Genomic DNA, 12,315 nt, shown 5'->3' on the forward strand with positions numbered 1-12,315 from the left:
TTAAGACTGGATACAAATACACTTTAAACTGAGAAGCCCATGTTACATTAAACATCTACCCATGTTAATTAAACACCTACCATGTTTCATTAAACACCTACCCACGTTATATTAAACATCTACCCGTGTTACGTTAAACACCTACCCATGTTACATTAAACATCTACCCATGTTATATTAGACACCTACCCAAGTTTCATTAAACACCTACCCGTGTTACATTAAACATCTACCCATGTTACATTAAACATCTACCCATGTTACATCAAACACCTACCCATCTTATATTAGACACCTACCCAAGTTTCATTAAACACCTACCCGTGTTACGTTAAACATCTACCCATGTTACATTAAACACCTACCCATGTAGTTTATATAATGAGACAGGTTCTATGGACATCATGAACAGTTTATTAGAACAACAAACAGTTTTATCAGATATCTTTAGAAAGATGTGTAATTCAGCATTTCACCTATCACTACAAATTCTTACCAAAACATACATAATTACAAAATATAACATCAAATTATTACAAGCAGTGTCTCTAGCCTCACACCAATACAATAATAACCTCTTCAAAGCGATGTGATATGCTCTCCATGAGGTTACTAATGTAACCTGAAGTGATTTTATTGCTACTTGTCAGTAAAAAGTGCTGATGATCAGCTACAGTATCTTGATTTAGGATTGTGGTTAGCAGTTTGCCAGTTAATTTCTGCCCAACAATTCTCAATTGGATTATAATCAGAAGGCTTCTTCCATGGCAACCTTGTAACGTCCATTTGGTCGAGATAATCCTGGTCCTGTACAATATGCACACTGTGGGGAGTGGCATTGTTATCCTAGAACAAAAGTTATTATTAAACCTTGTCATAACAGATGTAAAAATATTGCTTTCATGTGATGCCTTTAGGAAGCGTCTTTGACGTTTTTCTAGAGAACATAAAAACAGTTTTCTACCATGGTGAATAGATGACCAAATGTGTACTGCACCACCTCCTGTGTGTTCCTTGTGGAAGTGACAGTTTTCTCTAATCTGTTCTCCGGGCAAACGGCTAACACGAATCCTACAATCAGTTTTAACAAGTCGAAACAAGATTTCTCTGAAAAGACAACATGTAACTAGTGTTCTAATTGTAAGTTGGCATGCTGTCTTGTCCAAGTAATATGGTGATGGCATTTAATTCAGGGTAATGTCAGGTTGCAGATAGCCATTTTGCAAAATAATCTTGTTTCTTATGTAGTTTGAAGATGTTCAACGCGAAACATCGTCTAGAAAGTAACAAAACTAGATAAATCTTATAAATGCACACTACAGGATCTAGAAATTAAAAGGTTGCTAAGTTAAAGTCTTACCGTTCACTATTCTTCTACATTAATTTAATAAAATGTAGCCCTTTTACAGAAATTATAACAAATCCCTATTGAATTATTCACTCTCCTTCGCAAGCATATGCAAACAAAGAGGATATATAAATAGGTTTTAATGTTTTAAATCCGCAGACATACCATTGTGTCACTAGAGGGCCCACTGTATGTCAAATGCCAATATATTCTTGAAAAGTATCTCTCGTTTCTTTGGATGAAGATAGTCCTAAACACGTCTCTCCGATTAACATATACTTTAAACATAAAAATAAATAAATGAAAAAAATATACATGCAAAATAATAAAAATATAAATAAAAAGTAATAAATATATAAAAAAGGGCCACCAACAAACTAGACATCTTAATAATAGGGCAAAAGAATATCTATATCTGTATACCAGTACTTGGACATCGCTCTGAAAAGGATCGGAGTAATTCAACACACTCTGACCCGAAAAGCAGTAACTAACACCATCAAACACTGCATGACCACACAAGTAAAGGAAGGAGGAAGAGGTCAAAGAGCACTTGACCCTCCAGGGTACATATGATACCCAAACTCAAGACAGAGAGACAGAGATAACTACCAACAAGTGCTGCTATCTGTTGACCAATTTTGAATTGCAGAATCCATTTGAAAGGTTTGTTTGTTTTGGAATTTCGCACAAAGCTACTCGAGGGCTATCTGTGCTAGCCGTCCCTAATTTAGCAGTGTAAGACTAGAGGGAAGACAGCTAGTCATCACCACCGACCGCCAACTCTTGGGCTACTCTTTTACCAACGAATAGTGGGATTGACCGTCACATTATACGCCCCCACGGCTGGGAGGGCGAGCATGTTTAGCGCGACGCAGGCGCGAACCCGCGACCCTCGGATTACGAGTCGCACGACTTACGCGCTTGGCCATGCCAGGCCCCATTTGAAAGGACACTACACAACAGTGACGAATTTACACCTAATATACGTTTTAATCTTTAAATAATGCAGTGTTATTTTTTGATATTTTATTTAAAATCTGATTCCTGAGGTCGGGGTAATGAGTCCTCAGTTGTACCCCTTGTTTGTTATTTGAACATATATATAATTTATTAAATGTCATATTATCTATTAATATTAATTGGAAAATACGAAATTTTTAACCTTAAAAGAGTATTTTGCTAATTCTTAACACAAATAAATAGACACAACTATGTTTATATTTTGTTTGTGTGTTTCACACAGTGGCTAGCAGCGCTTTGTCCACCGCAATAAATCGATTCCCAGATATTAACATTGTGTGTCCATACACTTACTGATGACACATTGAGGAAACGCTATTTTTAAGCAAACAAACTCTATCATAATGAATAAACTCGTTTATGATATTAGTATATGTTTGATTGTTGACGAAGAGGTACATATTCGTAAAATTGAAAATGCGTTAATATATAGTTTGAGAACAAATGTGTCATCGAGGTTTTTGCAAGTTATCATCTTCTAGTCCGATACGATACCTTACTGGGTTACTCAAAACGATAAATCGTTTTTGTGAAAACTAACTTTCTCAGTGAGAAGAAACTACAACGCAGCAAACTAAAATTAATAATTATAACATGAAGCCATAAGGCGTGATTATTTAATGATTATATACAGCTGATGCCAGAGGTAAATGGCTAATTCTAACTGGTAAAGTTGAAAATAAGTGTTGTGGTACTTTTAAAACTGATTTAGAATTTTATTTACAAATGTATATGTGATATAGTTTTCTTAACCAAACAATTTTGATCAAATATATTAAATGTATTTTATCGAATCTTTCAACTTTGGGTCATACGAATTTCAGTCACAGTTAATTTTATGGTTGTTTAATGTTCTTAAACTTAATTTGTATCCTTCAATAAAACATGACAAATAAATAAAACCTAAGAACCTTCGTTCTTCCGATTTGGAAAGAAAAAACAGAAACAAGGTCACTAGATGTTCGAGCAACAGGAAAATAGTTACCTAGCCACTTTTGAACATAAACACACGGTATTTTAATGTCAACAAACATGTTTTTCTGTGCTTGATCATCATGGTCATGAGACAAAGATTGAAAAACCAGTTGATTCAGACGGCAGGAGAGACCCTAAACCGTCAAGACCATTTTGTAATATTTGTAACAATTTTGTTTTCATTATCACAATGTATTCACGAAAATAGTAATTAATATTCAATAATATATTTTATAGACTTGCAAAAAATATAAATATGATGAAATTAACAGATGGAATAGCATTTGAAAGGTTTCATCAGTCTTCAAACCAAGGTCGTCCAGTATCTTGGAAGATAGTTGTATGTACAACAAAGATTTAAAGTATTCGTATCACAGTTTCATTATTTTCACGATTTATGTTTTAAGTTAAAAGAAAAGGAAAATAAAGTGTAAATAAGTAGATTCCTTGACTATATAAATTAATGAGTTTATGTATTTGATGGAAAATAAATATGGTGCAAATACAATCATATCTCAAAACTTCCCGTCAATACGCGTATTTACAAACAGAAACTTCGTTTATAAGTATGATAGCAGACATTCTGAAGGAAAACAAAAGTGAAAAAGGTAGATCTGCTCAATATCCCAGAGAAGTGTTGTGACATGATACTTTCTGTAGAACTCAATACTTCAAATAAGAAGTGTTGTCATGTGAGACTACATGTAAAACTCAATACCTCAGAAAAGAAATGTTACGTGAGACTACTTGTAAAGTCAATATCTTAGATAAAAAGTATTGTCACGTGAGACTACCTGTAAAACTCAGTACTTCAGATAAGTGTTGTCACGGGAGACTACCTGTTTTTTTCAGAAATGTACTAGAGGAAAGTTGTAGTGACAAAAATAGTTAATAAGGATTATCCTTTTGATAAATGTTTTTTATTCTGAACTTCAGTTGTGCCTAATACGAGTTTATTTTACTCACACATGTTGTTATAAGATTTATATTAATATACTGTATGGTTGAATAAAATAAGTATTAGTAGTTCAGTAACCATTATTTATCTATCTTCAATGAAAGTTGAAACATAAAGAAAACTCTTTCTAAAGGTACAAACTGTTTTGCTTTAGAGTGTTTGCACAAAGCCACAACTCTGTCTAACTGAAACGTGCCCGTTTCTGTCTTAGAGTACATCCACGGCCCAACAGCGTACAAATCAGTTTTCAGCAACGGGTGATGAACCTTCAGATTCACAATTAGACCAAGCCAGGCTCTCACACACGTTAATCAGATCTTTTGTACTATGAACTGTGAAAGATAACTGTCTAAACAGATTAGATTTACTAACAAGCATCAATGAGATAATAAAATTGTTTTAATTCAGAATTTATAAACGTAACAGTGCAAGACAAGAGGGAAAGCAGCTAGTCATCACCACCCACCGCCAACTCTTGGGCCACTCTTTTACCAACGAATAATGGGATTGATTGCACTTTATAACGCCTCCACGACTGAAAGGGCGAGAGTGTTTGGCGTGACAAGGATTCGAACCCGCAAATTGCAAGTCGAGTGCCTTAACCACCTGGCCATGCAAGGCATAAAAAATGTTGTACACATATAGTGGTTCAAAGCTCTAAATGAGCTATTTCCTATATGCTTAATAAAAGCTGCCTATAGTATTGTTCCATTATGCTCTTGATAAAATGAAATGAGGTTCGATACACGAGGCAGTCACAGCTCAAGCAGCTTTTTGTGAAAAACAAACAATAAATAAAAAGCGTTTATATCTAAAACAAGGAAAATCAAAAATGAAAGAAACTGTGTTTTCATTAGTGAACATCACATTTAAGTTTAAGAAGATAGAGCGAACGGTAATCACTTCGTACATGTCACGAATTTTATCGATTGTTCGATTTCATTAGATATCTTAACGGTTATCTACCAAGAATATAGGACACTCCTGCAGTATTTTCAGTAAGCAGGTGTGATTGCATTATTTTTCAATAAAAATGCTCAAATCGATGTGATTTCGAATATCTCTGGATAACTCTGCCTTTTAGATAATCATTCTATTAACTGACAAAGCATTATTAACAGTTATGACTATACATTCAGAACAAAGTATCCCTTCTTTTATGTATTTATTTTTGCACTTCTAAATTTAAAGGTAATTTCTTATGTTTCGATAACGAAACACGTTATAATGAACACGTTATTGTACTTTATTTTCAGTAACTCCCATTTAATTTTGTGCTTAAATTTGTTTTCTGTGGCACTTGATTCGGTTTAGCCCTTTTATTGTTTGTTTGTTTTGAATTTCACACAAAGCTACTCGAGGGCTATCTGTGCTAGCCCTCCCTACTTTAGCAGTGTAAGACTAGAGGGAAGGCATCTAGTCAGCACCACCCACCGCCAACTCTTGGGCTACTCTTTTACCAACAAATACTGGGATTGACCGTCACATTATAACGCCCCCACGGCTGAAAGGGCGAGCATGTTTGGCGCGATGGGGATGCGAACCGCGACCCTCAGATTACGAGTCGCACGCCTTAACACGATTGGCCATTCCAGGCCAGCCCTTTTATTAAGTCACTGTGGTTAAAAAAAATTAATTACTGTAACTAAATATGTGTGCGATTTCATCTGGATATTCTATCAGTAAAATGAACAAGTAAATCCAATTTCATTGAAATATTTTATTTTACAAAACATTTACATTTCATATAAATTTATAAGGCACTAGAGGACGCGATAATGTTGAAAATACCACCAAAATACGAGTCTCGGTAATGGTGAGCAATGTGATTCTCAGTACGTTAATCAGGAAAAGTAATTTTAAAATAACATAAATAAAATATTCACTTTTTCGAAGCAGAAAATGTTTTGTACTTAATCAATAAAATATTTCAGCTTTAATAAGATAAAAACTACAAGATTATGCCTAAATATAAAAGCTAAAGAATATATATTTTTCTTTTGATTAAACAGTACATTTGTTATTTTCAGTCAAATTTAATTAGAGTACCAAACCTTTCACCATACACAGAATTAATTGAATATTAAAGCGAATTTGTTCAACAAAAATCTCGCCAAACAGTGATCTAAGTTTTTAATAAAATGGTATTCAGAACAAATAAAACGTAATAGTGTTTATAGAAGTTTTATCCTTTTTTATTGAAAAGGAGTGTATTATATATAAAAGCTGAAAAATAATATATGAACAATATGCCTGGATTGTTTTTAGAAGAAGCAGCGTCCCCTTGCCTACGCCTGTGTCAACAAAACGTTTAGATAATTGCTGTCCTGTTTTTACTAGTACAAGGTAATTTCACTGTATATATTTCACAGCTGTGGAGATCACTACGAAAATACACTTGAATTATTAAGTAGGAGGGTAAGTGAATGCACCGTGTCATTTCAACAAGTAAATTCGAGTCAACAAATATTAAAATAATATTTTTGAACAAGCATACATGAAACAAGTTCGCTGTGTTTAGTATGAAAATCGTCTGAAAAATTAAAACACCGACATTTTTTTCTTCATTGCATAACTTACCAAAAGATGGCTGTAATATTGCTAATATCGTTACAACTGGAAATCACAACAACCAGTATTAGATCTACCTGTTTCCATCTCCGATTTCTCTTTCGTAAAAACGTCCACAAATTATGTATTAATTAAAAACAAAGGAGAAAATAGTTGTAGGGATAAAACTGCGTATTGTGGCAAAATAAAACTACTTTTATTTTGCAGTAAGAAGTACAGTTAGAAACAATAAAACTATAACACTGTTAAATGCCAAAAGGTGGCGTCATCAAATAACGTCGGTGTGGTATTGTCAGTAACAAAAAGATTATTATAGTGTTGAATGTTTTTTTCTTTTTATGGCAAAAGTTGTTATTAATTACACTGCTGACAGTGGATCATACTCAATCAGATCAGCTATAATGTAGTGCTAAGCTTTCTAGACATTATAAAGGACTGAAAGGCGCGAATATCAACAGTTGTTGTGCAATAAATTCCTTACGCAGAGTGTCAAATATGAGATCCCGTCTTTGATACCTTCAGCCATAATCGAAAAATCACATCAGATATTGAGTTGTTGCTATTACTTTTGATGAACTCCAGGTCTTACAGGTGCCAACGACAGGATCTCATCTATTTGTCAAATATCTAACTGTCTACCCATCTCTTCTACATCCGACATAATGCTGTTTATCAACGCTGATGTAGTTAATCGGACTTCTTGTTTATATAGCGAAACGAAGCCGAACATTCGCTCCACCCGAAAACGTTGAACGAAATCTAAGATTGCTATCTTATTGTGAGAGGTCACTCGATGACATTCAGCCACGAGAATATACATAAACAGTTCGATATCACGTGGAAAGTTGCGGCGATAGAAGGTGAGGCTAGTCAGTCCGAAATCGTCAGCCAAATTCATGTAGATCATCCTTGCACCTGTCCAGTCTTTCCATGAATCTTCCAAAACTTCAGAAAATGTGTCATCCAGACTTCGGAACCCAACTAAAATGGAACAAGGAAGATAACTGGTAGAATCATCTTTTGGTTGTTGCATATCCACTTGCAGATGTCTCACTTCTGTATAACACCCTATAAAGAAAGTTACTCGAGAATATAAGTGAACTGTGTAAAATAATCTGAGATGAAACCAAAACTACGTAATCATTTTACTATATATATAGACGTTCATATAACACTAACAGTTTAATTTTGCTTACCCCCATTCAAAAACAAGTATTCTCACAATTTCAATGTAATTTCATAAATGTTTATGATAAGAAAATTACGACCTTGGTAAGAAATAATTCATACTAACTTTATTGTAAATTTACGCTATAAAACAAGTAGTTTGTTATAAACCTGGATATCGCAGAAGTAAACAACAGAAGAGATAAAACACATGCATTTTTATGACACACGTAATCATCATATTTTGGATTATTTATAAATAGAGAGTTGTGTATTTTGTTATAATAATTTTTGTTTTTGTTTCAGAATATCACTCAAAGCTAACAAACGGCTATCTGCGTATAGCTGTCTTATAATAACTGATAGAATTGAGGGAAGGAAGCTAATTAATAGAACTCACCAGACCAATTACTGGGTCACTCTTGTTTGATCGAATAGTGAAGGTTATATTATTACAGTACACCCACAACTCTAGCTTGGCATGGCTAGGAGGTTAGGACACTAGACTTGAAATCTGAAGGTAGCGGGTTAAAATCGCCACACCACTAAATATGCTTGCCGTTTCAGCCACAGGAACGTTAATGTGCTGGTCAAATCCACTATTCGTTGGTTAAAGAATAGTCCAAGAGTTGGCAGTGGATGGTGATGACTATCTGCTTACCTTCTAGTCCTTTACTACTAAATTAAGCACGACTAGTGCAGATAGCATTCTTATAACTTTGCTAGAAATTCAAACCAAACCAAACTCATATCTATAAAACAAGGGGAGGTGGAAGAGGTCTAGATTGCACCTGCTCTCTCAGGTCCACACAAAGGACCGAAATGCTGATAAAATATGAACAGAGTAAGGGTTCGTTTTACAATTCGCGGACGATAGATATGACAATCTGGAAAAGCTCTCCAACTCCGACGATAGCAGCAACTAACTTACAACCTTAACTTAAAAGAATGCATGAAAACTGTGAGAAATACAGAGTTAAAATTACATCTTTTCACAAAATCAACCAAAATATCAAACGTCCACTAATACTATATTTACAAAGAAATCGCGTGCAGAAGACCGCATCAGCTGAATTGTTAGAAATCACATATGATTCGAAACTAAATTGGGATAAACAAACAAATGACTTACGAAACTGAACATGTAAATACGTAACATACGTTAGGAGTCTGTTTGGACGAAACAAAGGTACATCAGCAGAAAAAAAACATTTTAAAAATCTGTACAACATATACCAGACCAGTTCTGGAATACGCACACCCAATCTGGTACAATATATTATAAAACAGAATTTAAATAAACTGGAAACCATGCGAAACAAAATTTAAATAAACTGCAAACCATACATAACAAATGCTTAACTACAACATATCATGAAGCACAGCAGCAAATTTTCTACATAAATATTCAAATACACCAAACATCTCTGACAGACTCCAGCATATAACATTGAAGTGTAAGGAAAACTTACACGTCATACCTGATGTAATAGTACCTAAGCACCTCTAAGCTACATTAACTATAATAAATAAGCCACCTACAGCTAGTACTCGTAATATATCATTAGAATAAAATATGATGAATGTATTAAAGGGTATTTATGTAAATACATTCCTAGTAGATTAAACCAGTGCAAAGTGCACGATAAAGTATCGACTTATTAATGAGTGTGTAGGTCAATCGAACTAATCTAGCATCAGTGAAGTGTTAATAATGCACAAATGTTAACAGTCTATCACACACGGACACGTCCTTATGGAAATGGTCGGATGAAGTACCCCAATGCAAAATCCGACCCTCGTGTTAATACAACATTAACAGAAGCGAAAATAAACAACTTTACAGGGGAGGGGAATAGGTAGAAAAATGTACCCGGCAAAAGGTCACGACCGAAACACTGATGAAGGTTGTGATTGGTTGAATTCCAAAGTACGCACCACGTTTTGCGAAAAAGGGAGACTAACTCTCAGATATGTAAGTAACTAGGCAACATTCGCTCTTTAAGACTTTTATTTTCAAACTTAACTATGAATAGCGGCTTACATATAGAAGATGATTATTTATACATATTGTATAACTAAGTAAATTATTTAAAGATAAGTAGATGTGTTTAGTCAGTGTTCTTAAAATAATTACTATAGTAACTTCAATATGATGAAACATTTATGCAGTAAAGCATATCTCCAGTTAAACTCATGTTAATCTGTATAATCTGTGCAAATAGCTCAGAAGTATCTTGTTAGTGTAAATATGTTTATCTTATTTACATATGACGTAAATTCCACAGTAGCAAACAACTGAATCTTAACTGATAAAAGATGTTTATGTTTTGAGTGTAGAAGAGATGAAATGTAACGAGTTTTATTTGAGATTTTTTTTTTCAAACTCACGAGAAATATTTTTAGAGAGCAATGTAAAGTTGTAAATGAAAGTACATAGTTGAGAAGTTTGGTATTTAATTTTAATGCAAATAGCAGAGAAAAATAGAGAAAAGCTAAAGAAATAACAATTATTTAGGAGTGTTTTAATAACAAAAACGAATACAACCACACGCTGTAAAAGCTTGTGAAACATAACTATTGTTAGATTACAAAGCAAATTTAATTGAAAACAACAGAAGCATTATAGGATAACAAATAAGACAAATGTGTTTTTCAATGTATAATCCTTGTATTGATTTAAAACTCCCGACTTGTAAATAATAATCTTAGCAAATTATGGTACTTCACAGAATAAATTAAAAGTCAAACACTATAAAATAGTGGTGAGTTTAAGCTAGAAAAATGGAATTTCATTGCTGGGATCCACTGGAAAAACCACTGTTTTTATATTTCTTAATAGACTTAAATACCCTTATATCACGTTAATTAAATTAGCTTCAGGTCTGTTTCAGATTAAAAGAATTAAGAATTAAGAAATAAGTGGTAAAATAGTTGTTTTATCCTTGAGAGGTCCAACGTATAGCAAGCAAAGGAAGACAGGCACGAAACGAAATTATAATTGTTAGATATTAACCTTAGCTAGAGTTTAACAATAGTAGTACATGTATTAGTACATTTTGTTAAGATTGTTGTTTACGATTCTCATGGCGAATAGGTCTTAACACTCATTATGTTAAGACTATTAATTGAAGGGTGTAGGGGGGTTGGAAACTGCGAAATGAGGAAACTTTGTAGTGGTCTAATATGATGTATCTTTAAAGGTAACTTCTCTCGGTGGCTAAGTTTCGACTTATTATTTTTAATTAAGTTTAGAACAACAATAAATCAGAACGAAAACGCAGCGATGTCTGATGAAAATACTTAAATTTACAAAAATAATCCAGTTAGAATAAAAGATTAGATATTGAGATGTAACATAAAAAAGATCCAGTTTTCTATATATAAAAACACAGTTAACCTTGTTTCAAAATATAATCGTCACCAAGTGCAGAAGGTTCTAGTAACCTTATAGACTGGCTGTTGTAGCTGGGATGAATTTCCTTGCGATGAATGATAGGGTACATCACTGTAAAAAAACGAAAACAAAAATAATTCACATTTCATCTTTTAAAATATCAATAATGAACAAACAAATGAGTAATCATTTGAAAATACAGTTCGTTTGTAGTAACATTATTAAAAGCAAAGAAGTTTGAAACATGCAGAAAATGTCACATTTCGGTCTGTGGTTTGTAGGTGGAACCCAGATATCATCCTTTATCTGAAACGTTTCCATCAGAATACTAAGACAGTGTTTTTATGTGGTAAGAGGTACCATCTGTTATTGCAAGAGAAAGTGTTTTTATATCACCATATTGACATAATGTTTCTGTACAGTAACATACACCGTTGGTTGATATGGCAAAAGTGTTTTGGTGGTCCCAATATTAATTTACACAACAATAACATTATTTTAACTATAAGACAGTTGGTTTATTTGTTTTAATATTCTTGCAGAGCTATTCGTGAGCTGCAAGCGATAATTGTTCCTAAGTTTAAAGTGATGGATTAGAGGAAAGACCAGTTATTTTGCTTTTCTTTACCAACTGTTACGTGTTGTAATTTATTTTGCACGAGTTTCTAATATATTATGTTACGTATTACTATTTTAAAAGCTTGAAACCCAGTTAAGCTGTAATTTAAATTTAGAAGCTAATTAAATATGGAGATGTACCAAATTTATTATGTTTGCCAATAAGATTGATACACACAGTTTTCTTTCTTAATACAAATATATTTTAATATACAAACAATAATACAATTTATAACAATGGATATTACAAACAATTTA

General features: G+C 33.4%; 1 protein-coding gene across 5 annotated transcripts in view; it reads right to left on the minus strand.

Annotated features, from left to right (window-relative positions):
• Nucleotides 1-6,009: 6,009 nt before the first annotated feature.
• LOC143232352 (uncharacterized) overlaps nucleotides 6,010-12,315 on the minus strand; it is a 29,399-nt gene continuing 23,093 nt past the window's right edge. For all 5 annotated transcript variants that reach the window (XM_076467675.1, XM_076467677.1, XM_076467676.1 and 2 more), the window contains exons 3-4: nucleotides 11,443-11,550; nucleotides 6,010-7,943 (exon numbers count right to left, since the gene is read on the minus strand). In XM_076467675.1, the coding sequence (XP_076323790.1) occupies nucleotides 7,495-7,943; nucleotides 11,443-11,550 (557 nt within the window). In that variant the 3' untranslated portion in view covers nucleotides 6,010-7,494. The remainder of the gene's footprint in view (nucleotides 7,944-11,442; nucleotides 11,551-12,315) is intronic.

The sequence above is a fragment of the Tachypleus tridentatus genome, chromosome 11 (genome assembly GCF_004210375.1).
Source record: "Tachypleus tridentatus isolate NWPU-2018 chromosome 11, ASM421037v1, whole genome shotgun sequence".
Taxonomy (NCBI): domain Eukaryota; kingdom Metazoa; phylum Arthropoda; class Merostomata; order Xiphosura; family Limulidae; genus Tachypleus; species Tachypleus tridentatus.